This window comes from Dipodomys spectabilis, unplaced genomic scaffold, assembly GCF_019054845.1.
Source record: "Dipodomys spectabilis isolate Male_0828 unplaced genomic scaffold, ASM1905484v1 ptg000561l, whole genome shotgun sequence".
Lineage (NCBI taxonomy): Eukaryota > Metazoa > Chordata > Mammalia > Rodentia > Heteromyidae > Dipodomys > Dipodomys spectabilis.
The window spans coordinates 61667-86527 of record NW_024871238.1 but is presented as its reverse complement, the minus strand read 5'-3'; the positions used below and the strand labels follow the sequence as shown (position 1 = coordinate 86527).

The window sequence follows — 24861 nt, the reverse complement described above, 5'->3', positions numbered from 1 at the left end:
AGTCCCACCACACACAGCTGCTAGGACACAGAGCACACCCACGGGAGACACTGTAAATCCCACTGTTCTCCACACAGTCCCACCACACACACAGCTGCTAGGACACAGCGCACTCCCAAGGGAGACAGTGTAAATCCCACTGTCCTCCACACAGTCCCACCACACAGCTGCTAGGACACAGAGCACACCCACGGGAGACACTGTAAATCCCACTGTCCTCCACACAGTCCCACCACACACACAGCTGCTAGGACACAGCGCACACCCAAGGGAGACAGTGTAAATCCCACTGTCCTCCACACAGTCCCACCACACAGCTGCTAGGACACAGAGCACACCCACGGGAGACAGTGTAAATCCCACTGTCCTCCACACAGTCCCACCACACAGCTGCTAGGACACAGAGCACACCCACGGGAGGCAGTGTAAATCCCACCGTCCTCCACACAGTCCCACCACACAGCTGCTAGGACACAGCGCACACCCACGGGAGACAGTGTAAATCCCACTGTCCTCCACACAGTCCCACCACACACAGCTGCTAGGACACAGAGCACACTCACGGGAGACACTGTAAATCCCACTGTCCTCCACACAGTCCCACCACACAGCTGCTAGGACACAGAGCACACCCACGGGAGACAGTGTAAATCCCACTGTCCTCCACACAGTCCCACCACACAGCTGCTAGGACACAGAGCACACCCACGGGAGACACTGTAAATCCCACTGTCCTCCACACAGTCCCACCACACACAGCTGCTAGGACACAGAGCACACCCACGGGAGACACTGTAAATCCCACTGTCCTCCACACAGTCCCACCGCACAGCTGCTAGGACACAGGGCACACCCACGGGAGACACTGTAAATCCCACTGTCCTCCACACAGTCCCAGCACACACAGCTGCTAGGACACAGAGCACACCCACGGGAGACACTGTAAATCCCACTGTCCTCCACACAGTCCCAGCACACAGCTGCTAGGACACAGCGCACACCCACGGGAGACACTGTAAATCCCACTGTCCTCCACACAGTCCCAGCACACACACAGCTGCTAGGACACAGAGCACACCCACGGGAGACACTGTAAATCCCACTGTCCTCCACACAGTCCCACCACACAGCTGCTAGGACACAGAGCACACCCACGGGAGACAGTGTAAATCCCACTGTCCTCCACACAGTCCCAGCACACACACAGCTGCTAGGACACAGAGCACACCCACGGGAGACACTGTAAATCCCACTGTCCTCCACACAGTCCCACCACACACAGCTGCTAGGACACAGAGCACACCCACGGGGGGCAGTGTAAATCCCACTGTCCTCCACACAGTCCCACCACACACACAGCTGCTAGGACACAGAGCACACCCACGGGGGGCAGTGTACATCCCACTGTCCTCCACACAGTCCCAGCACACACACAGCTGCTAGGACACAGAGCACACCCACGGGAGACACTGTAAATCCCACTGTCCTCCACACAGTCCCACCACACACAGCTGCTAGGACACAGAGCACACCCACGGGAGACACTGTAAATCCCACTGTCCTCCACACAGTCCCACCACACAGCTGCTAGGACACAGAGCACACCCACGGGAGACAGTGTAAATCCCACTGTCCTCCACACAGTCCCACCACACACACAGCTGCTAGGACACAGAGCACACCCACGGGAGACACTGTAAATCCCACTGTCCTCCACACAGTCCCACCTGACACACAGCTGCTAGGACACAGAGCACATCCACGGGAGACAGTGTAAATCCCACTGTCCTCCACACAGTCCCAGCACACACACAGCTGCTAGGACACAGAGCACACCCACGGGAGACAGTGTAAATCCCACTGTCCTCCACACAGTCCCAGCTCACAGCTGCTAGGACACAGAGCACACCCACGGGAGACACTGTAAATCCCACTGTCCTCCACACAGTCCCACCACACACACAGCTGCTAGGACACAGAGCACACCCACGGGAGGCACTGTAAATCCCACTGTCCTCCACACAGTCCCACCACACAGCTGCTAGGACACAGAGCACACCCACGGGAGGCAGTGTAAACACGCTGGGAGGGCAGACACTGGGCATGTGAGGAGCAGGTCCTCAGGGGGACCAGGGCCTTCCACTCTAGGACAGGAAGTCAGGCCCAGGCAGGGGCTGTGGCAGGTGACATGACACAGGACCCGTGAGTAACCAGAATGACAGCCAAGCAGATGCCTCTGTGAGTGGATGGTCCTCCATACCCGCTGCTCCGGACAAGCAGACTTCTCAGATGACACCTAAGGAGCCATACGGACCAGCAAGCCAGTATGGACCACATAGTGCACTGTCAAGCTTCATGAATCCATCAGGGGACCAGCTCCATTGTACCGATGGGTCATCTGCATGAGGGGAATCCAGGAAGGAAGCAGACGAACTTGGTGTTCAGAGGAAACAGGCCCTGCCAGGGTCAAGTCAAGGACAGGGTGCTGGGCCTCCAACTAGCAAGTGTAACATTTAAGTTGTCCATTTTGATATTTAATTCTACATATATTTGAAAGGCAGCAAAACAGCAAAAGCAACTCAGAAAAACTCTACATGCATTGAAGCTGCAGTCCTTTGTCACCAAAACACACAACGCTCCCAAAACAAACCAAGCTTCTGCTTAAAAATGTCACAAAATCAAAGTCAGGAGAAAAACCAAGTCAGAAATCATTACACATCCCAATTCAATTTGTATTTTTCATAATGACGTTCTTCTATAGAAAACATTCATCTTATGTCCAGATAAGAGTTTTTTCCAGGGATAACAGTGCACTTTACTACAAACGCTCTGCACTGTCCAGCAACACCTGTACCTTCCTTACGGCGCCCCTTCTGCCCTCACCCCTGCCCAGGGGGAGCCTGTTCCACAAACGGTAAACTCATCTCAGCCCTGGGCTTCGCTGGAGAAGTATCAGGCCAGTAAGTCAGACTATATAAAGAGACGTATTGCACAGAGAGCCAACACCTCAGGAAAAGATCTTAAGATATTTCTTCACAATTTTATAACAACCAGCATGCTTCAAATGCATCTAATTCAAAGACTAAGTTCTAGTTATCCACAATTACAAAAATTAAACATCCATGAAGAAAATCTGTGTGTGTGTGTGTGTGTGTGTGTGTGTGTGTGTGTGTTAGTGAACTATTTGGGATTATCTCGGCATGAAAGCCAGAAATTCTTGAGAGGATTCACATTTGCTGTATAGAACATAAAACATTTCTATCACAAAACACCATAAAACATGGGGTTAAAGAGCTTTACCGATAAAGATGGAAATGAATATACATTTTCAATTGAGCACAGAGCATGAAAAGAAATTGCTAGAAGAGCATAAAAATGTATGTACAAAAGAGCAGTAAGTCTGAAATAAAACATCAAGAGGGTATAGTAGGAAATATTTAGAACTGAATGACATTATGTGTGTAATAAATGTGTATGTGTGTGTGTATGTGTATGGTGGGTTTCATTAGTAGAGTAATGAAAATATTGTTTGAAAAAGAAGTACAGGGGGAAGGCAGGAATAGGAAGCCAGTGGGAGAGATGAATTTGTTCAAAGTGCAATCTGTGCGTCTATGGAAATGTCACAAAACTTCTTCATACCACAAACTAAGTTAAATTCCAAAGAAAGAACATAAAGGAAGGAAAGAAGGAGGAAGAAAGAAGGGAAGGAACAGGGAGGGGAAGAGGAAGGGAGGGGGAAAGGCGGAGGAAGGAGGGAAGGAAAGAGAAGAGCAAAGAGGAAGCCAACTTCACTATCACCTAGATTCACAGTGACCACAAACATCTTTAAGATTTATAAAAATATGACTAGTTACTATTTAAGATTAGGGGCACCAGTGTATGCAAGGGCAAGGATATAAGGACTCATTTTAGTAATACAGGTGTATGTGTGTGTGCACGTGTGCGTGCATGTGTGTGTGTGGCATGTATGCATGTGTGTATGTGCTCATGTGCTTGTGTGTATGTGTGTGTGCTCATGTGCTTGTGTGTGTGCACGTGTGCGTGCATGTGTATGTGGCATGAATGTGTGTATGTGCTCATCTGCTTGTGTGTGTGCACGCGTGCATGCATGTGTATGTGGCATGTATGCGTGTGTGTGCTCGTGTGCTTGTGTGAGTACATGTGTGCGTGCATGTGTATGTGGCATGTATGCATGTGTGTATGTGCTCATGTGCTTGTGTGTGTGCATGTGTGCATGCATGTGTGTGTGGCATGTATGCGTGTGTGTGTGCTCATGTGCTTGTGTGTGTGCACGTGTGCGTGCATGTGTATGTGGCATGTATGCGTGTGTACGTGCTTGTGTGCTTGTGTGTGCATGTGCGTGCATGTGTATGTGGCATGTATGCGTGTGTATGTGCTCATGTGCTTGTGTGTGCACGTGTGTGTGCATGTGTATGTGGCATGTGTGTGTGTGCTCATGTGCTTGTGTGTATGTGTGTGTGTGTGTGTGTGTGACCTACTTATCTCTGGAAAATGGGAAGAAAATGAACATCCGCTGTAACAAGGTTTAAATGAGGCGTTTCTCCTCAGAGGTATCTGTGCAGACTTAATCAGACAAGGACATGGCTTCCTGATTACTGATAGATGTTCACCTCCACTTTTCATTTGTAAAGTGAGGCTGGTGTGTGTAATGCTGACATACATGCTGCTTAGAATGTTCAGCTCTTGACTTCACAAGCGAGTGTCCAAAAATATCAATGCCTGAAGAGTAAGAATATGACCATAACAAGTATCTTAAAAAATTACGCTTTCATATGAATGCACACATATGCATATGTGTGGGAGAATTTAGAAATGCAAAAATTAGAGTAATTATCAAATTTATATATCATAAGCCAAGTTCCAGCGGCCCATGCATTCAATCCTTGTTACTCAGGAGTCTGAGATCTGAGGATCACAGTTTAAAGTCAGCCTGGACAGGAAAGTTCATGAGACTCTTTCTCCAATTAATCACCAAAAAGCCCAAAGTGGAGCTATGGCTAAAGTGATAGAGATCTAGCCTTGAGCATAAGAATAGCTCAAGGCAGTGCTCAGGCCCTGAATTCAAGCCCCAGGACCACTACACACACATACAGGTATGTGCACACACACAATATAACATATAGATATCTGTAATATAATTTTATTAGTATATAGCATTTACTATTATTTTAAAACATTAAGTTCTATTTCATTAGTGCCACATTTTGACACCAAAGTTCATTTCCCCTTAAAAAAATTTAAAGTGGGCCTGTGCTAATTAAAAAAATCATACACATTACATTTCACCATTTTACAGCTTTTAAATGTATGTATCTGAGTGCACACATGCCCAAAGGACTCACGAATGCATTTACATGGCAGCATACTAAAGCTTGTTAATAGTTCAGACAAAAGAAGGCTTTTTGTAAAACAGAACACATTTGACAAAAAAGATCAGACACTAAGATTCACCAAATATCTATCACCATTTCATTACTCAGAGTGTGAAGAAAAGGTATACAAATGGCTGCAATTTGTTTTCCACTGCTGAAGCAGAAATGAGCATGTCATTTTCACTGAATTATTGACCTTAACTAAATTAAAGCATGAGCTTCACATGCTGAGATAATTCTTTACAAGTGCTACTCAAGTGCACAGAGCAGGAGAAGGTGTAACAGTGAGACAGCTCAGGGCCGAGTCATCATTAATTGTCTTTTTCTTCAGCCTAAGTAATGGATATCTCCTGCTTCATAACCGTAACTGCTTTAGACTAAGACTTTGAAGAGAATAGACTTCTTTTGCACACATGCCAAATGATTATTGAAATGCAAACAGATGACAGAATGATTTCTCCACTCACACTGGAAGAAAGTATAGCTAGCTAAATACTTCGAGTCACATATCTTGGTGAATGTGCCTATGCTCAGTTTATGATAAAGCCAGAGTCTTAGTGCACTAATGAGTCTTTCTGGAATTACTTCAGTGTTAAGGCACTTAGCACTTTTAACATAAATATAAGTTCAAAACATAGATATGCTCTATATGAGTAAACATTCTCCTTGCTATAAAACTTGACAGCATGCTTCTCATTGTGATTACATAGCACAGTGATTGAAAGACGTTATTACGAGTCTCTTTTTTAAATGCACATTTGCTTTAGCCTTTTAACGGCAGCTCTGTTGTAGACAGCCCTGAGGACCACGAGCAGTGTTTTCCTGGGCGCAGAGGTACTTGGCATGCTGCTGAGGTTTCAGAATCCTAATGATCAGCTGGTGCCACATTTAATCTCTGGAGATAGGCTGTGTCCCAGCTGCTCCCGGTAGCTGCTCGCTGGTCTGCACAGCCCTCAGCATAACGCCTGCTCTGTGCTTGAGGTGCTGAATTTAAGGTAAGTGCAGGCACCTTTAGCAACTGTCAAAGCAGCCTTTGTTATAGTAATGTAGCTAAAATATAGCAGATGAGTATAAAAGTGATAAAACATTAAAAGGCTGTAAAAATAGAACTTTTCTAATTTAAACCTTTATGTATTTCTGAAATTTTCAGCATTGCACCACTTTTTACTATCTTGTTTCTCAGCTCCTTCCTTGTCTGCAGTGTCTTTAAGTGGAAATTACATCCACGTGCTCTGTAAAATGCACATAGCAGAGACCATTCAGTAGATAAGGAGCCAAGCACTTTATTCTCTGCTTATATAAAACTCTGCTTACTCAATAATTATTTAAGGAGGAAAGCCTATCTTCAAAACAATGGCTCACTGGGTATTGTGTACAGGAAGTTGGCTCCAAATACATAGTTTGAAATTATGCCTCAAAGGAAAACAAAAACAACTAAACTTATACTTTGCAAATGTTAGGAAATAATAAAGTACAAATCAGGAATAAATCGGAGATTTATCCATAGAAATCCACAGAAAATCCATGAAGCTGAGTTTTTTTTTGAAAACTAAAGCAAAATTTTCTAAAACTGAGATAAAAAGAGAAAGATAAGAAGGAAGATTAAAATAAATAAAATCAGAAGTGAAGGGTGACATTACAACAGATGCCTTGAATAAAAAGAACATAAAAGGGGCTATTATGGACAATTACATGCCAACAAATTAAGTTTCCTGATGAAAATGAATACATCCTAGATAAATGCAGCTTACCAAGATTTAATTAGGCAGAAATAGAAGCTCAAACAGACCAATAGCAAATAAAAGACTAAAGCCTTAATTAAAACTTCCCAAAAACAAAGCCCAGGACCAGATGGTTTTACATTTGAATTCTACCAAACTTTCAAGGAAGAATGAATGTTCTCAAACTCTTAGTAAACAGAGCTTTTAGGAACACTTCTAAATGCAGTGTGTGAGGCCACTATCACCTTTACATTTAAGCCAGACAAAGACCAGCAGTAAAACAGAGGAAAGTTGAGCTATGGGTCCTAGTCAACAGAAGTAGACAAGGGATGAGCCGGCCAGACTTGTTTCTTCCTGTTGCTAATTACTGTTATCATAGCGGTCATGTACAGAGGGACTGCAGTTACACGTCAGGTAATGAGGACATTTCTTTTTGAGCAGTATCACCCCTCTCTCGTTTTCTCTGTGTTTTTTTCCATCCCAATTCCCCTCTCCCCAAGCTGTATAGTTCACAGTGTCTAGTGAGTGTCACTGCTGAATTAGTTGCCCCTTTGTCCATCCATTTCTGTGCTTCCCTCCCTCCCCAAATCAGATAAACACATACAAAAGACAAATAGTACAGAAACCAAAAACAGCGACAAAGGGGGGAAACAGACATCACACACACACACACACACACACACACAGTAAAATGAAGAACTCCTTTCCATTTCTTGCTCATTTTGATAAGCATCATTGTATATGATCATATGCACACAGCCACTGAGGCTTTGTGATCCTCTCCTTAAGAATATTCTCCTTTGTTTCCATTGTTTGAGAACCCTGTTCAATCAATCACATCCAAGTGTAATTTTTTGTCATGAAATAAACAACACAGGGACTTATCACTTTGTGTGTTATTGGATTCGTGTTAACTGAGTAAATTTGAACTGCTCCTGCCAAAGAAGATTGTGTAGCTCTGGAAGACAGAGTTCAACATTTCCGTCCATAACTCCACATGCCATATTGTATTCTACCAATGTACACAATAAAATGTATTTGAAAGTTTCCAGAATGATAGGGCTGAGGATAATAATATAAAACAGAGCTTAGGAAGAAAATTCATAAATTGAAACGACTGCTAAATTCAATCTTGTACCATAAATGAACATTCTCCCCCTGAAAACAACTTGAATATTTAAATTTCATGAATTTATAATAAACAACATCTAATCCTAGGATGCATTCTTTGGAAGAAGCAAAATCACATCCTGGCAACGACTGAGAAACTAACTCTCCCAAGTGGCATCGCCCAAATGTCTTCAAAGGATGGGAGAAGGTGCAGTTATCAGAACGGGGCGGGGGGTGAGAAGCAGCAACTCAAAGAACAGGAAAGTGGCCCCACCAGTGTCCCACCACGCAGAGAAACCATTTACACCGTGAGGAAACTGTCTGGCCATGAAGACTTTAAGACAGATAGTTCTCTCGCTTTACAAGTCAGGAAAGGCAAAGACTGATGAAGACAGCTTAGCTAGCCGCTCGCGTCCCGGGGCAGGCTGAGGGCAGGACACGAAGACGCGGAAGACTCAGGAGACGACTGTGCTTGGTTCTGTGACCCCAGAGGCCTGGTCCTTGCTGAATGGACCCGTGCACCCCCTAGCCTTTGCCCGACGCCACACAAGCCTCTCAACTCACATCACCACAGCTTCCCCTGAAAAACGACCCCGTCACTGATTGAGAGCTGACAGAACAAGAGGCGTGAACAGGGACCCACTCAGAACCCTGCCCCTCATCTGACTGACGCACAGCCAGGCCCTGCCACGCAGGTGTATTTTTGAAACATAATTCGCATCAACGTCAAGGCAGGCTGAGGAGAATGCATTCTGCTGCCTACACCATCATTATGCCATTCAGACGCCTCAAAAACGTATTTTTCCATCACGCCTCTGGATTGCCTCACGCCATCAGGACTGATACTGATTTTAAGGAATATATGCAAATTTGTTTTGAACTCAAAGAAGAGAGACAGTGTTTTATGCTCCTCTGTAGCATCACACGCCCCAAGGCCAAGGAGCGGGGAGGGCAGGTGGAAACTCCATACCTATGAGAACCCCAAGTTGGGGGCCAGAGGAAGGAAAAGAAGGGCCATGGGCAAAGGTGAAAGGAAAAAGCATCAGGAGAGGGAAGAGCTAGAAAGAGAGAAAAAGAGAGAGACAGAGAGACACGGAGAGAAGGTCGTGAAGAGCGAGGGCAGTTGGACTGGCGGCCAGCCAGGAAAACGGAGGGCTTCCCAAACTCAGGTGGCCACTGAAATCACCATCTGATAAGACTCCAACCTGCTGGTGCCGGGGTTCCCGGACACGGGGACCCGTGTCACAATGTGAGCTCGAGGAGTGTACTGTGCTGGTGATTCTACTGGACACAAAAGCAGAAGGCAGAGACAGGATGAGGAAACGAGGAGTGGCTGGAAACAGACGGCCAGCAAGAGGCAGCCATGACAGCCATGACTGTGAACAGAGACAGAGGCTACACAGCAGATCCTGGATAACGGTAAGAACTTTCCAAGTCAAGTGACTGCACTCATGAAGACCTCCACAAATGGCTTGACTCTAGAGCGAATCTTCCTTCTGATCACTGGACGGGACAGCAGTCATGCAATCTGGAGCAGAGCACTCCACGCGATGACTGGACAGGACACCATTAATGGTCTTTGTCACCTGTCGACACTAACCAACATTGCCAGCAGAGCTGCATTTCCATTGCTGAGACAAAAGAAACTTTCTACCACAATATTATAAGCAACGAAGTTATCCTTTTAAAACTCAAAAAAGAAATAAAGACCTCCCGATATAAGTAAGAACTGACAGAATTCATGACAGTTTTAAAGAAGATACTTAGGGGACTTTTACACAAAGAAGAAAATACGTATTCATAAGAACATACACCCACTGTAAAAGAAAATTTTAGAGACACTTGATGAATACAGATGTTTACACCCTCAATATTTGCAAACAAGTTCAACAATACACTAAAAATGAGACTATACCACGATCAAGAGATTGAAGACAATTCAGCCTACATAAGTCAATAAATGTAATAAAGTGTCCAAACAGAATCAAGAACAAAAGTCACAAGATCATTCCAACAGATCCAGAAAGTGAATCTGACAGGTTCCCGATAAAAGCCTGGAGGAACCCGCCCCGCCACCGCTGAGAAAAGCCCCTGCCCTGTCCAAAACCTCACCTGCCCGCCGTTCTTCAGGGGCGGTCTGAACCGCTCACACTGGCAAAACAAGCTCCGTGCTGAAAGTTCCTGCTGACTAAATGTCCCGCGTTTAGCCCAGGCCTATGAACGCTGCGTGACCTCTCTGATCCTGACCAGGGACTTCGCCCGGAAGCATCCCCCAACAAACCTTTCTTCTATTCACCTTTACCTCCTCCTGCCTGTTCTTTTGTCGCCTAAAACCTTACGGAATCTAGAGATGGAAAGATCACATTTCAACACACAAAAGACAATACACGATATGGTGTGTGCCTGCATGCTGCATTTTGGCTGATGGTTCAGCCTTCAGCAGAAGTAAAGTTTGCTTTGCAAAAAAAATAAAAATAAAAAGCAATCAATCCATGAAAACCCAAAGCCAACATTATACCAAATGGGGAAGAGTTGGAAGCACTTAATCTAAAATCAGGAATGATAGAAAAGTTTCCTCTCTCTCCACTCTTATTTAATATAGTGCTTGAAACCTTTGCCAGATAAATAAGACAAAAAAAAGCAATAAAAGGGATAAAAGAGGGAAAAAGTTAAAAAGTTGCATTATCTCTATTTATGACACACTATATACTTAAAATACTCTAAAGACGCATCTAGAAAACTCTCAGGCTTGATAAATATTGTAGCAAAGCAGCAAAGTAAAAGAAATCAGCATGTAAAAATCTACAGCTTTTCTCTCTAGCAGCAGTGACCAGGCTGAGAACACAATCTCATCCCACATGATGGAGATACCTGCACATCCAAGTTCACTGTGGCACATTCATTACTGTCAGGGATGGACCTGGCATCATGCCGTGAACCCGCGGAGACCTACGCAGCCATCAATAACAACAAAATTACCTCATTGTCAGTAAAATGCACTGTCATATTAAGCAAAATAAGCCAAACTCACAAAGACAAATATCACATGTTTTCTTTCTATCTGCAATCTCGATTTTCCCCCCTAAAACTGAAAGTAGGAGAGCTATTTGAGAAAAAGGAGGGAGGAGAAAGTAAAGGAGACAGGAGTGTGAATCAAAGTGAGTCAAAGTTCACTACACACACATGGAAAGGTCATGCTGAAACCCATTAAAATGACAAAAAAAACTACACACACATGGAAAGGTCATGCTGAAACCCATTAAAATGACAAAAAAAAAACTACACACACATGGAAAGGTCATGCTGAAACCCATTAAAATAACAAAAAAAACTACACACACATGGAAAGGTCATGCTGAAACCCATTAAAATAACAAAAAAAAACTACACACACATGGAAAGGTCATGCTGAAACCCATTAAAATAACAAAAAAAAAACTACACACACATGGAAAGTTCATGCTGAAACCCATTAAAATGACAAAAAAAAACTACACACACATGGAAAGGTCATGCTGAAACCCATTAAAATAACAAAAAAAACTACACACACATGGAAAGGTCATGCTGAAACCCATTAAAATAACAAAAAAACTAACAGAAAAGAGAAAAGAGAAACAAGAGAATCACATTGAGCCATAGAGGAAGGACTTACATTTTCCCCTTATTCAGGAGTATTTTAAAGTATGCCTTTTGAACTTCTGCTTCAAAATCTGGAGAGACCCAGCGTTTAGTCAATAGCAATAGCCCTGCAAGCTGCCCCAATCCCTGGTCTAACGGGATCGAGTCTCCGTCCTCAGGACACCCACAGCAAAGGAAAAGGCCAAACCTGTAGGTCATGACCTACCTGGGACAATTTTTGCACACGACAGACAGGACTCCTATTCATGCACAACCAGACACTAACGTGAGCCTGAGTCCAGCCGTCAGACTCACAGTCTGCCTCTCCACTGAGTGACAGAATTTGACACACAGCATTTTGATGCTGTTGGAACTACGTCTCCCAGTTGAATGGTATCTAAAATGCGAGAAAATGTAAGAAAATTGTCAGCACACAACCTCTTACGGGGCACAGAGGAAATGGAATGTGTGGGCAGTTGTCTTTCTGAGTTCTACATATTGTCACCCTCACTGCAGATCCACAGACCCACACGTCAGCCATGCGGAGGGCAGCTGCTTCGTCCTACACAAGTCTTTCCTATTTTAATAGGGATTCACCAACAACTTTAAAAACAAAATTCAAGGCTGACTCCCCTTCTGAGTGGAGGGTTTGCCTTTAGAAGTGGCGTTGAGGGGGCTTCTCATAGCCTCCGCCTGGACATGAAGATTTGTGAAGAGTAGATGTCAGGATGAATACCCCTGAGTAAAGATGACGTTGTTTCTAAAAGCTGAAGACATAAAATAATGGCCCCTGTGGGAAAAATAATTACAGGTATAAACAGGATGAAGAAACATGGTGAGAGGTGTAAATTTTCCAAATTTGTCGCCTGTTTTACAGATGTCACATCTGACAGGCAGGAGCTGCTCACGTTTTTCAACAGCAAAGCTTCAGTGCCAGGCTTAGCCGGCTCCCCGGCACCCCTTGGATACCACCCTCAAACGTGACTAGGATGAACTCGGACCTCAGGGCTGCATCGCCAAGTTCTGCAAATGGCTAAGGCCCTCTTCATCTACACCAAATCCCTACAGCCATTTTGTGAGTCCCTGGGGATTTTACCTCACATTACAAAGAAAATGGCTCCACAGTTTCTCCAGATTCCGTTAAACGGGAACAGAAGCAGAGTTCCTGTGGGGCGTGGCCCCGAGGGAGGGGGCGCTCGGTGCTGCCTGCAAGCTCCTTCCCGCCTGGACTGCAGCCGGTACAGGCTGGATGTCAATTCAAAACTACAAAAGCCAGTGACTCGGGAAGGAGCACCAATCAATGCATCAGTGGAACAGCACTGACGATCCACACATGTGCACTTCACGGTCAGTCAATTTTTGACCCGAGTGTAAGACAACTCAGCAGAAAGAGTGTACATCACCCAGGGAGAGCTGGGTACAGGGCACACACCGCACCCCAGCGCTCCACAGGCTGGGGCGGGAGGGCTTGAGCTCCAGGTCAGCCTGGGCTTCACAGCAAGACCCCATCCCAATGAAAAGAAGAAGAAGAAAACAAAAGGAAGGAAGGAGGGGAGAAACGAGAGGAGAAAAGAAGAAAGAGGCATAAAGTGAAAGAGTTAAGTAGATGCACATGCAAACAATGTGTCTGTGCCCTACTCCACACTATGGTCCTGCACAGAAGTTAATGTAGGAAGACTGTTACCTGAGTGTAAGAGTAGAATATGTAGAGCCTTTACAGGAGAAAGCTGTGTGGGCAATAGATTAGTGATGGTTTCTTGGAATGACATTTGTGGGGGTTTTTTGTTTGTTTGTTTTGGGCAGTCTTGGGGCTTGAAATCAGAGCCTGGGCCCTGTCCCTGAGTTTCGTCGTGTTCAAGGCTAGCACTCTACCACCTTAACCACAGCCCCACTTGCAGCTTTTTCTGAGTAGTTTATTGGAGTCTCATGGACTTTCCTGATCAGGCTGGCTTTGAACTGCCATCCTCAGACCTCAGCCTTGTGAGTAGCTAGGATGACAGGTGTGAGCCACTGGCACCCAGCAGGGGTTCCACACAGACTTCCTGCCTCCACAGTCACAGCGCCTTGTCCTGGAACCCTAATCTATTGGTTGGCATCGAGCAGATTTGAAACTAACGGCAGCAAGTGGATGGACAGTGAGGGTGGGCCTGTCCAGGCCATATTGTGTCCGTGATGACGTGAATGATCGCCAGGTCACCATGGAGCGGGCTTGGCGGTTCCCAATGAAAGTCAAGGTTTGGTCTCACTGGGCAGACATACATTCAAAATTAACTATCCAGTGATGAACAAGAGCTGTTTGCTTCACCAGATCCTGTTAGCAGGTTACATTAAATTTGCTTCTTTGGGACTGGTTTTAAAATACACATTTTAAACATATCAATGAGAAAAACGAGATACAACCTCTCTCATTGGGTGAGGGTGAGCCTCTTCTGTTGACTCTGCAGTTGGTGTATGACACTGTGCTGGGCTGCTTGACAATCCCTCTACACTTCGTCTAACGTGTGCACAGTCGTTAGCCCAAGTCAATGTTAACTTGAAAGTTTATTGCTCAGACAATTCTTGTCTGCTCATTCCAGATAAACTTGATCAGAATTAATCTTTTAGTTTGAACACTCAGTATTCTTACTAGAATTATATTTGGAATATATTGCTATTTATGGAGAAAGCATAATAAACTATCATATTACTTGTGATATTTATTGAAATACTGTATTCATGTTGTCTCCTCGCTTCTGCTGTGATTTTTACTTTCTGGATGAAGAGTGAGAGCCATGGCCCATGGCCAGACCTAGCGTGTGAGTAAAGATTTACTGGCATCACCACACACTCTCTATCGGCAGTAGCTGATTTTTCTCTAGTTAAGTAGGGCAAACAGCTGGCTGGATACAAGAAGGCCTAAACAATTTGCTATTTGTCTCTGAAAGAAAAGTGTGCCAACCCCTGTAACAGGCTTTCTTAGGGTAGCTACTAATGCAGCCTCCATACCATCAACTAGGTCAGGCTCTCCTTGCATTGCAAAACGTTTGGGAGCATCTCCTCCACCAGGTCCCAGAATGGAGGTGCAGGAGCAGAGCTGCAGCTCTTCTGGGGTGCAGGGGTAGCCCACTCCCCTGACAGGGTGGGAAGGTGCTGGGCCTGACTACCGCAGATGCCTAAAGACCAGAGACCCTGCTGGCCAGGAGTGCTCAGACCCCAGACATCGCAGGGCCTCAGGGTGTTCAGAGAAGACTGAACTGTGGGTGCCTGGACCGCCGGGGGCCCCACAGGGCCCAAAGATGGGGGAATGGACTGACCTTTGGCACACAACATCCAGAGCAGGAAACCATCATCCCACTCTAAAATGATCCCCTGTCCACCCCAGTATAAAACTCACATTTCACCATTTATTTTTAGTGGTGCTTGCCAGGCAGGTACTCTACCACTTGAGTCATGTGCCCAGTCCCTTTGTGCTTGTTTTCCTGATGGGGACGACCCCAGACCTTGATCCTCCCGTGGAAGGCCTCCCGGGCTTGTGAGATCACGTCTGGTTAACCGGCTGAGGGGGACCGCACACGTTTAGCCTAGGATGATCTCAAACCATGATGCTCCTGACCTCGACCTCTGGAGTAGCTGGAATTACAGGGAAAAGAACATACTCTTATCAGGAATAAAATGTTGTCTTTAAGCAAGAAAACAAGAAACAAAGGATATTTTGAGTTTTCTAGTTATAAACAAAAACTACATCATTGATTTACAAGTTGACTGCGAAAAATGGCTTTAAAAATAGCCTGATCACCACCTGCCCACAGCGGCCTGCCTGGGCAGCTCAGCCCAAGTTAGGACACTCGCCTCAATTAAACCAGCGGGGAAGAAACACCGAGGCTCAGTCTGGCGCAGCAGAAGAGGCCAGCACCAGGCACCGCTGAAGTCTGGCGCAGCACAAGAGCCAGCACCAGGCACCACTGAAGTCTGGCGCAGCAGAAGAGGCCAGCACCAGGCACCGCTGAAGTCTGGCACAGCAGAAGAGGCCAGCACCAGGCACCGCTGAAGTCTGGCGCAGCAGAAGAGGCCAGCACCAGGCACCGCTGAAGTCTGGCGCAGCAGAAGAGGCTAGCACCAGGCACCGCTAAGATGATGCTCACAGAGCTGCTGGAGGCAGGATGGTCTGGCCCCGTGCACAACAGAAGCACAGCCCAGAAACAAGCGGAAATGAAGCGATTCGTCTGGCTTCTGGCTTGGATGGCACTCAGGGACTTGGGCCTGTTCCGTGATCTTCCGCTGAGCTACACACAGCCCTGGTGAAAACAACTCAAATTTCCTTAGCTAATAAGGCCAAAAATGATTCCTCTTTCTGTGCCTAGAAACCACTTCATACAATTAATATATACAGTATACAAAAGGCAGTCTGCAAAGATAATGAAGAAGATTCTCTGACCCAGCAGCTCCACACAGCATTCCCAGCTCAGGAGCTCTGCGTCTGCTGGCTCCATCCCCGCTGGCCTTCCCTCGCTGCTAGTTCAAGTCTCACCTTTCCTCTCCTGACTCTTTAGTTTTACCTCTTCCAAAGTGAATATTAACCCTGGCTCCACTCTGTGGACCTCTGTTTCGAGATCTAAAGATTCACGTGGCTACTCAGCCTCTATGCCTCAACTCTAGGCCTTGGCTGGAAGGTAGCTTCTCCACATTTGAGAAGGAGGAGGCAGGGGCGCCTGGAGTTCTGAGAAGTATAGACCAATCTGGAGTATCACTTGCCCATGCAAGTTCGCCTCCGTGGGTGTGGCTCATGTGTGAGGGCTTGGATGTCCAGGCACCAGAGCCAAGCACATAAGGTCACAGCTCCCAAGGGCCTGAGTCCCGGGGCTCTGACTGCCACAGCCCAGAGCCCCACCGCCATGGACCTGAGCTTACCTGTGACAGGAAGGAATCATCTAGAACAGTAGAGATAGGAGTAATTCTCGAATCCCTCTCCATGCTGTGTGGACTGTGACACAAGTGTGTGTTCTGACCTCTCTCCACGCTGTGTGGATTGTGACACAAGTGTGTGTTCTGACCTCTCTCCACGCTGTGTGGACTGTGACACAAGTGTGTTCTGACCTCTCTCCACGCTGTGTGGACTGTGACACAAGTGTGTGTTCTGACCTCTCTCCACGCTGTGTGGACTGTGACACAAGTGTGTTCTGACCTCTCTCCACGCTGTGTGGACTGTGACACAAGTGTGTGTTCTGACCTCTCTCCACGCTGTGTGGATTGTGACACAAGTGTGTGTTCTGACCTCTCTCCACGCTGTGTGGACTGTGACACAAGTGTGTGTTCTGACCTCTCTCCACGCTGTGTGGACTGTGACACAAGTGTGTGTTCTGACCTCTCTCCACGCTGTGTGGACTGTGACACAAGTGTGTGTTCTGACCTCTCTCCACGCTGTGTGGATTGTGACACAAGTGTGTTCTGACCTCTCTCCATGCTGTGTGGACTGTGACACAAGTGTGTGTTCTGACCTCTCTCCATGCTGTGTGGATTGTGACACAAGTGTGTGTTCTGACCTCTCTCCACGCTGTGTGGATTGTGAGACAAGTGTGTTCTGACCTCTCTCCACGCTGTGTGGATTGTGACACAAGTGTGTGTTCTGACCTCTCTCCACGCTGTGTGGACTGTGACACAAGTGTGTGTTCTGACCTCTCTCCACGCTGTGTGGACTGTGACACAAGTATGTGTTCTGACCTCTCTCCACGCTGTGTGGACTGTGACACAAGTGTGTGTTCTGACCTCTCTCCACGCTGTGTGGACTGTGACACAAGTGTGTGTTCTGACCTCTTTCCACGCTGTGTGGACTGTGACACAAGTGTGTGTTCTGACCTCTCCCCACGCTGTGTGGACTGTGACAAAAGTGTGTTCTGACCTCTCTCCACGCTGTGTGGACTGTGACACAAGTGTGTGTTCTGACCTCTCTCCACGCTGTGTGGACTGTGACACAAGTGTGTGTTCTGACCTCTCTCCACGCTGTGTGGACTGTGACACAAGTGTGTGTTCTGACCTCTCTCCACGCTGTGTGGACTGTGACACAAGTGTGTGTTCTGACCTCTCTCCACGCTCTGTGGACTGTGACACAAGTGTGTGTTCTGACCTCTCTCCACGCTGTGTGGACTGTGACACAAGTGTGTGTTCTGACCTCTCTCCACGCTGTGTGGATTGTGACACAAGTGTGTGTTCTGACCTCTCTCCACGCTGTGTGGACTGTGACACAAGTGTGTGTTCTGACCTCTCTCCACGCTGTGTGGACTGTGACACAAGTGTGTGTTCTGACCTCTCTCCACGCTGTGTGGACTGTGACACAAGTGTGTGTTCTGACCTCTCTCCACGCTGTGTGGACTGTGACACAAGTGTGTGTTCTGACCTCTCTCCACGCTGTGTGGACTGTGACACAAGTGTGTGTTCTGACCTCTCTCCACGCTGTGTGGACTGTGACACAAGTGTGTGTTCTGACCTCTCTCCACGCTGTGTGGACTGTGACACAAGTGTGTGTTCTGACCTCTCTCCACGCTGTGTGGACTGTGACACAAGTGTGTGTTCTGACCTCTCTCCACGCTGTGTGGACTGTGACACAAGTGTGTGTTCTGACCTCTCTCCACGCTGTGTGGACTGTGACACAAGTGTGTGTTCTGACCTCTCTCCACGCTGTGTGGACTGTGACACAAGTGTGTGTTCTGACCTCTCTCCACGCTGTGTGGACTGTGACACAAGTGTGTGTTCTGACCTCTCTCCACGCTGTGTGGACTGTGCCACAAGTGTGTGTTCTGACCTCTCTCCACGCTGTGTGGACTGTGACACAAGTGTGTGTTCTGACCTCTCTCCACGCTGTGTGGACTGTGACACAAGTGTGTGTTCTGACCTCTCTCCACGCTGTGTGGACTGTGACACAAGTGTGTGTTCTGACCTCTCTCCACAATGTGTGGACTGTGACACAAGTGTGTGTTCTGACCTCTCTCCATGCTGTGTGGACTGTGACACAAGTGTGTGTTCTGACCTCTCTCCACGCTGTGTGGACTGTGACACAAGTGTGTGTTCTGACCTCTCTCCACGCTGTGTGGACTGTGACACAAGTGTGTGTTCTGACCTCTCTCCACGCTGTGTGGACTGTGACACAAGTGTGTGTTCTGACCTCTCTCCACGCTGTGTGGACTGTGACACAAGTGTGTGTTCTGACCTCTCTCCACGCTGTGTGGACTGTGACACAAGTGTGTGTTCTGACCTCTCTCCACGCTGTGTGGACTGTGACACAAGTGTGTTCTGACCTCTCTCCACGCTGTGTGGACTGTGACACAAGTGTGTGTTCTGACCTCTCTCCACGCTGTGTGGACTGTGACACAAGTGTGTGTTCTGACCTCTCTCCACGCTGTGTGGATTGTGACACGTGTGTGTTCTGCCCTCTCTCCACGCTGTGTGGATTGTGACACAAGTGTGTGTTCTGCCCTCTCTCCACGCTGTGTGGATTGTGACACAAGTGTGTTCTGACCTCTCTCCACGCTGTGTGGATTGTGACATAAGTGTGTGTTCTGACCTCTCTCCACGCTGTGTGGATTGTGACACAAGTGTGTGTTCTGCCCTCTCTCCACGCTGTGTGGATTGTGACACAAGTGTGTGTTCTGCCCTCTCTCCACGCTGTGTGGACTGTGACACAAGTGTGTTCTGACCTCTCTCCACGCTGTGTGGACTGTGACACAAGTGTGTGTTCTGACCTCTCTCCACGCTGTGTGGACTGTGACACAAGTGTGTGTTCTGACCTCTCTCCACGCTGTGTGGACTGTGACACAAGTGTGTGTTCTGACCTCTCTCCACGCTGTGTGGACTGTGACACAAGTGTGTTCTGACCTCTCTCCACAGTGTGTGGACTGTGACACAAGTGTGTGTTCTGACCTCTCTCCACGCTGTGTGGATTGTGACACAAGTGTGTGTTCTGACCTCTCTCCACGCTGTGTGGACTGTGACACAAGTGTGTGTTCTGACCTCTCTCCACGCTGTGTGGACTGTGACACAAGTGTGTGTTCTGACCTCTCTCCACGCTGTGTGGACTGTGACACAAGTGTGTGTTCTGACCTCTCTCCACGCTGTGTGGACTGTGACACAAGTGTGTTCTGACCTCTCTCCACGCTGTGTGGACTGTGACACAAGTGTGTGTTCTGACCTCTCTCCACGCTGTGTGGACTGTGACACAAGTGTGTGTTCTGACCTCTCTCCACGCTGTGTGGATTGTGAGACAAGTGTGTTCTGACCTCTCTCCACGCTGTGTGGATTGTGACACAAGTGTGTGTTCTGACCTCTCTCCACGCTGTGTGGACTGTGACACAAGTGTGTGTTCTGACCTCTCCCCACGCTGTGTGGACTGTGACACAAGTGTGTGTTCTGACCTCTCCCCACGCTGTGTGGACTGTGACACAAGTGTGTTCTGACCTCTCCCCACGCTGTGTGGACTGTGACACAAGTGTGTGTTCTGACCTCTCTCCACGCTGTGTGGACTGTGACACAAGTGTGTGTTCTGACCTCTCTCCACGCTGTGTGGACTGTGACACAAGTGTGTGTTCTGACCTCTCTCCACGCTGTGTGGACTGTGACACAAGTGTGTGTTCTGACCTCTCTCCACGCTGTGTGGACTGTGACACAAGTGTGTTCTGACCTCTCTCCACGCTGTGTGGACTGTGACACAAGTGTGTGTTCTGACCTCTCTCCACGCTGTGTGGACTGTGACACAAGTGTGTGTTCTGACCTCTCTCCACGCTGTGTGGACTGTGACACAAGTGTGTGTTCTGACCTCTCTCCACGCTGTGTGGACTGTGACACAAGTGTGTGTTCTGACCTCTCTCCACGCTGTGTGGACTGTGACACAAGTGTGTGTTCTGACCTCTCTCCACGCTGTGTGGACTGTGACACAAGTGTGTGTTCTGACCTCTCTCCACGCTGTGTGGACTGTGACACAAGTGTGTGTTCTGACCTCTCTCCACGCTGTGTGGACTGTGACACAAGTGTGTGTTCTGACCTCTCTCCACGCTGTGTGGACTGTGACACAAGTGTGTGTTCTGACCTCTCTCCACGCTGTGTGGACTGTGACACAAGTGTGTGTTCTGACCTCTCTCCACGCTGTGTGGACTGTGACACAAGTGTGTGTTCTGACCTCTCTCCACGCTGTGTGGACTGTGACACAAGTGTGTGTTCTGACCTCTCTCCACGCTGTGTGGACTGTGACACAAGTGTGTGTTCTGACCTCTCTCCACGCTGTGTGGACTGTGACACAAGTGTGTGTTCTGACCTCTCTCCACGCTGTGTGGACTGTGCCACAAGTGTGTGTTCTGACCTCTCTCCACGCTGTGTGGACTGTGACACAAGTGTGTGTTCTGACCTCTCTCCACGCTGTGTGGACTGTGACACAAGTGTGTGTTCTGACCTCTCTCCACGCTGTGTGGACTGTGACACAAGTGTGTGTTCTGACCTCTCTCCACAATGTGTGGACTGTGACACAAGTGTGTGTTCTGACCTCTCTCCACAATGTGTGGACTGTGACACAAGTGTGTGTTCTGACCTCTCTCCACGCTGTGTGGACTGTGACACAAGTGTGTGTTCTGACCTCTCTCCACGCTGTGTGGACTGTGACACAAGTGTGTGTTCTGACCTCTCTCCACGCTGTGTGGACTGTGACACAAGTGTGTGTTCTGACCTCTCTCCACGCTGTGTGGACTGTGACACAAGTGTGTGTTCTGACCTCTCTCCACGCTGTGTGGACTGTGACACAAGTGTGTGTTCTGACCTCTCTCCACGCTGTGTGGACTGTGACACAAGTGTGTGTTCTGACCTCTCTCCACGCTGTGTGGACTGTGACACAAGTGTGTGTTCTGACCTCTCTCCACGCTGTGTGGACTGTGACACAAGTGTGTGTTCTGACCTCTCTCCACGCTGTGTGGATTGTGACACGTGTGTGTTCTGACCTCTCTCCACGCTGTGTGGATTGTGACACAAGTGTGTGTTCTGCCCTCTCTCCACGCTGTGTGGATTGTGACACAAGTGTGTTCTGACCTCTCTCCACGCTGTGTGGATTGTGAAACAAGTGTGTGTTCTGACCTCTCTCCACGCTGTGTGGATTGTGAAACAAGTGTGTGTTCTGACCTCTCTCCACGCTGTGTGGATTGTGACACAAGTGTGTGTTCTGCCCTCTCTCCACGCTGTGTGGACTGTGACACAAGTGTGTTCTGACCTCTCTCCACGCTGTGTGGACTGTGACACAAGTGTGTGTTCTGACCTCTCTCCACGCTGTGTGGACTGTGACACAAGTGTGTGTTCTGACCTCTCTCCACGCTGTGTGGACTGTGACACAAGTGTGTGTTCTGACCTCTCTCCACGCTGTGTGGACTGTGACACAAGTGTGTGCTCTGACCTCTCTCCACGCTGTGTGGATTGTGACACAAGTGTGTGTTCTGCCCTCTCTCCAAGCTGTGTGGATTGTGACACAAGTGTGTGTTCTGACCTCTCTCCACGCTGTGTGGATTGTGACACAAGTGTGTGTTCTGACCTCTCTCCACGCTGTGTGGACTGTGACACAAGTGTGTGTTCTGACCTCTCTCCACGCTGTGTAGATTGTGACACAAGTGTGTTCTGACCTCTCTCCACGCTGTGTGGACTGTGACACAAGTGTGTGTTCTGACCTCTCTCCACGCTGTGTGGACTGTGACACAAGTGTGTGTTCTGACCTCTCTCCACGCTGTGTGGACTGTGACACAAGTGTGTGTTCTGACCTCTCTCCACGCTGTGTGGACTGTGACACAAGTGTGTGTTCTGACCTCTCTCCACGCTGTGTGGATTGTGACACAAGTGTGTGTTCGGACCTCTCTCCACGCTGTGTGGATTGTGACACAAGTGTGTGTTCTGACCTCTCTCCACGCTGTGTGGACTGTGACACAAGTGTGTGTTCTGCCCTCTCTCAACGCTGTGTGGACTGTGACAAAAGTGTGTGTTCTGACCTCTCTCCACGCTGTGTGGACTGTGACACAAGTGTGTGTTCTGACCTCTCTCCACGCTGTGTGGACTGTGACACAAGTGTGTGTTCTGACCTCTCTCCACGCTCTGTGGATTGTGACACAAGTGTGTTCTGATCTCTCTCCACCCTGTGTGGATTGTGACACGTGTGAGTTCTGACCTCTCTCCACGCTGTGTGGATTGTGACACAAGTGTGTGTTCTGACCTCTCTCCACGCTGTGTGGATTGTGACACAAGTGTGTTCTGACCTCTCTCCACGCTGTGTGGACTGTGACACAAGTGTGTGTTCTGACCTCTCTCCACGCTGTGTGGACTTTGACACAAGTGTGTGTTCTGACCTCTCTCCACGCTGTGTGGACTGTGACACAAGTGTGTGTTCTGACCTCTCTCCACGCTGTGTGGACTGTGACACAAGTGTGTGTTCTGACCTCTCTCCACGCTGTGTGGACTGTGACACAAGTGTGTGTTCTGACCTCTCTCCACGCTGTGTGGACTGTGACACAAGTGTGTGTTCTGCCCTCTCTCCACGCTGTGTGGACTGTGACACAAGTGTGTGTTCTGCCCTCTCTCCACGCTGTGTGGACTGTGACACAAGTGTGTGTTCTGCCCTCTCTCCACGCTGTGTGGACTGTGACACAAGTGTGTGTTCTGCCCTCTCTCCACGCTGTGTGGACTGTGACACAAGTGTGTGTTCTGCCCTCTCTCCACGCTGTGTGGATTGTGACACAAGTGTGTTCTGCCCTCTCTCCAGGCTGTGTGGATTGTGACACAAGTGTGTGTTCTGACCTCTCTCCAGGCTGTGTGGATTGTGACACGTGTGTGTTCTGACCTCTCTCCACGCTGTGTGGACTGTGACACAAGTGTGTTCTGACCTCTCTCCACGCTGTGTGGACTGTGACACAAGTGTGTGTTCTGACCTCTCTCCACGCTGTGTGGACTGTGACACACGTGTGTGTTCTGACCTCTCTCCACGCTGTGTGGACTGTGACACAAGTGTGTGTTCGGACCTCTCTCCACGCTGTGTGGACTGTGACACAAGTGTGTGTTCGGACCTCTCTCCACGCTGTGTGGACTGTGACACAAGTGTGTGTTCTGACCTCTCTCCACGCTGTGTGGACTGTGACACAAGTGTGTGTTCTGACCTCTCTCCACGCTGTGTGGACTGTGACACAAGTGTGTGTTCTGACCTCTCTCCACGCTGTGTGGACTGTGACACAAGTGTGTGTTCTGACCTCTCTCCACGCTGTGTGGACTGTGACACAAGTGTGTTCTGACCTCTCTCCACCCTGTGTGGATTGTGACACGTGTGAGTTCTGACCTCTCTCCACGCTGTGTGGATTGTGACACAAGTGTGTGTTCTGACCTCTCTCCACGCTGTGTGGACTGTGACACAAGTGTGTTCTGACCTCTCTCCACGCTGTGTGGACTGTGACACAAGTGTGTTCTGACCTCTCTCCACGCTGTGTGGACTGTGACACAAGTGTGTGTTGTGACCTCTCTCCACGCTGTGTGGACTGTGACACAAGTGTGTGTTGTGACCTCTCTCCACGCTGTGTGGACTGTGACACAAGTGTGTGTTCTGACCTCTCTCCACGCTGTGTGGACTGTGACACAAGTGTGTGTTCTGACCTCTCTCCACGCTCTGTGGACTGTGACACAAGTGTGTTCTGACCTCTCTCCACGCTCTGTGGACTGTGACACAAGTGTGTGTTCTGACCTCTCTCCACGCTCTGTGGACTGTGACACAAGTGTGTGTTCTGACCTCTCTCCACGCTGTGTGGACTGTGACACAAGTGTGTGTTCTGACCTCTCTCCACGCTGTGTGGACTGTGACACAAGTGTGTGTTCTGACCTCTCTCCACGCTGTGTGGACTGTGACACAAGTGTGTGTTCTGACCTCTCTCCACGCTGTGTGGACTGTGACACAAGTGTGTGTTCTGACCTCTCTCCACGCTGTGTGGACTGTGACACAAGTGTGTGTTCTGACCTCTCTCCACGCTGTGTGGACTGTGACACAAGTG

General features: G+C 48.2%; 1 protein-coding gene across 1 annotated transcript in view; it reads right to left on the bottom strand.

The window, feature by feature from the left end:
* Sntg2 (syntrophin gamma 2) overlaps positions 1 to 24861 on the bottom strand; it is a 189229-nt gene that overhangs the window by 140357 nt on the left and 24011 nt on the right. Inside the window, exons 2-3 of the mRNA XM_042670490.1 lie at positions 14831 to 14955; positions 9430 to 9557 (exon numbers count right to left, since the gene is read on the bottom strand). Of these exons, the coding sequence (XP_042526424.1) occupies positions 9430 to 9557; positions 14831 to 14955 (253 nt within the window). The remainder of the gene's footprint in view (positions 1 to 9429; positions 9558 to 14830; positions 14956 to 24861) is intronic.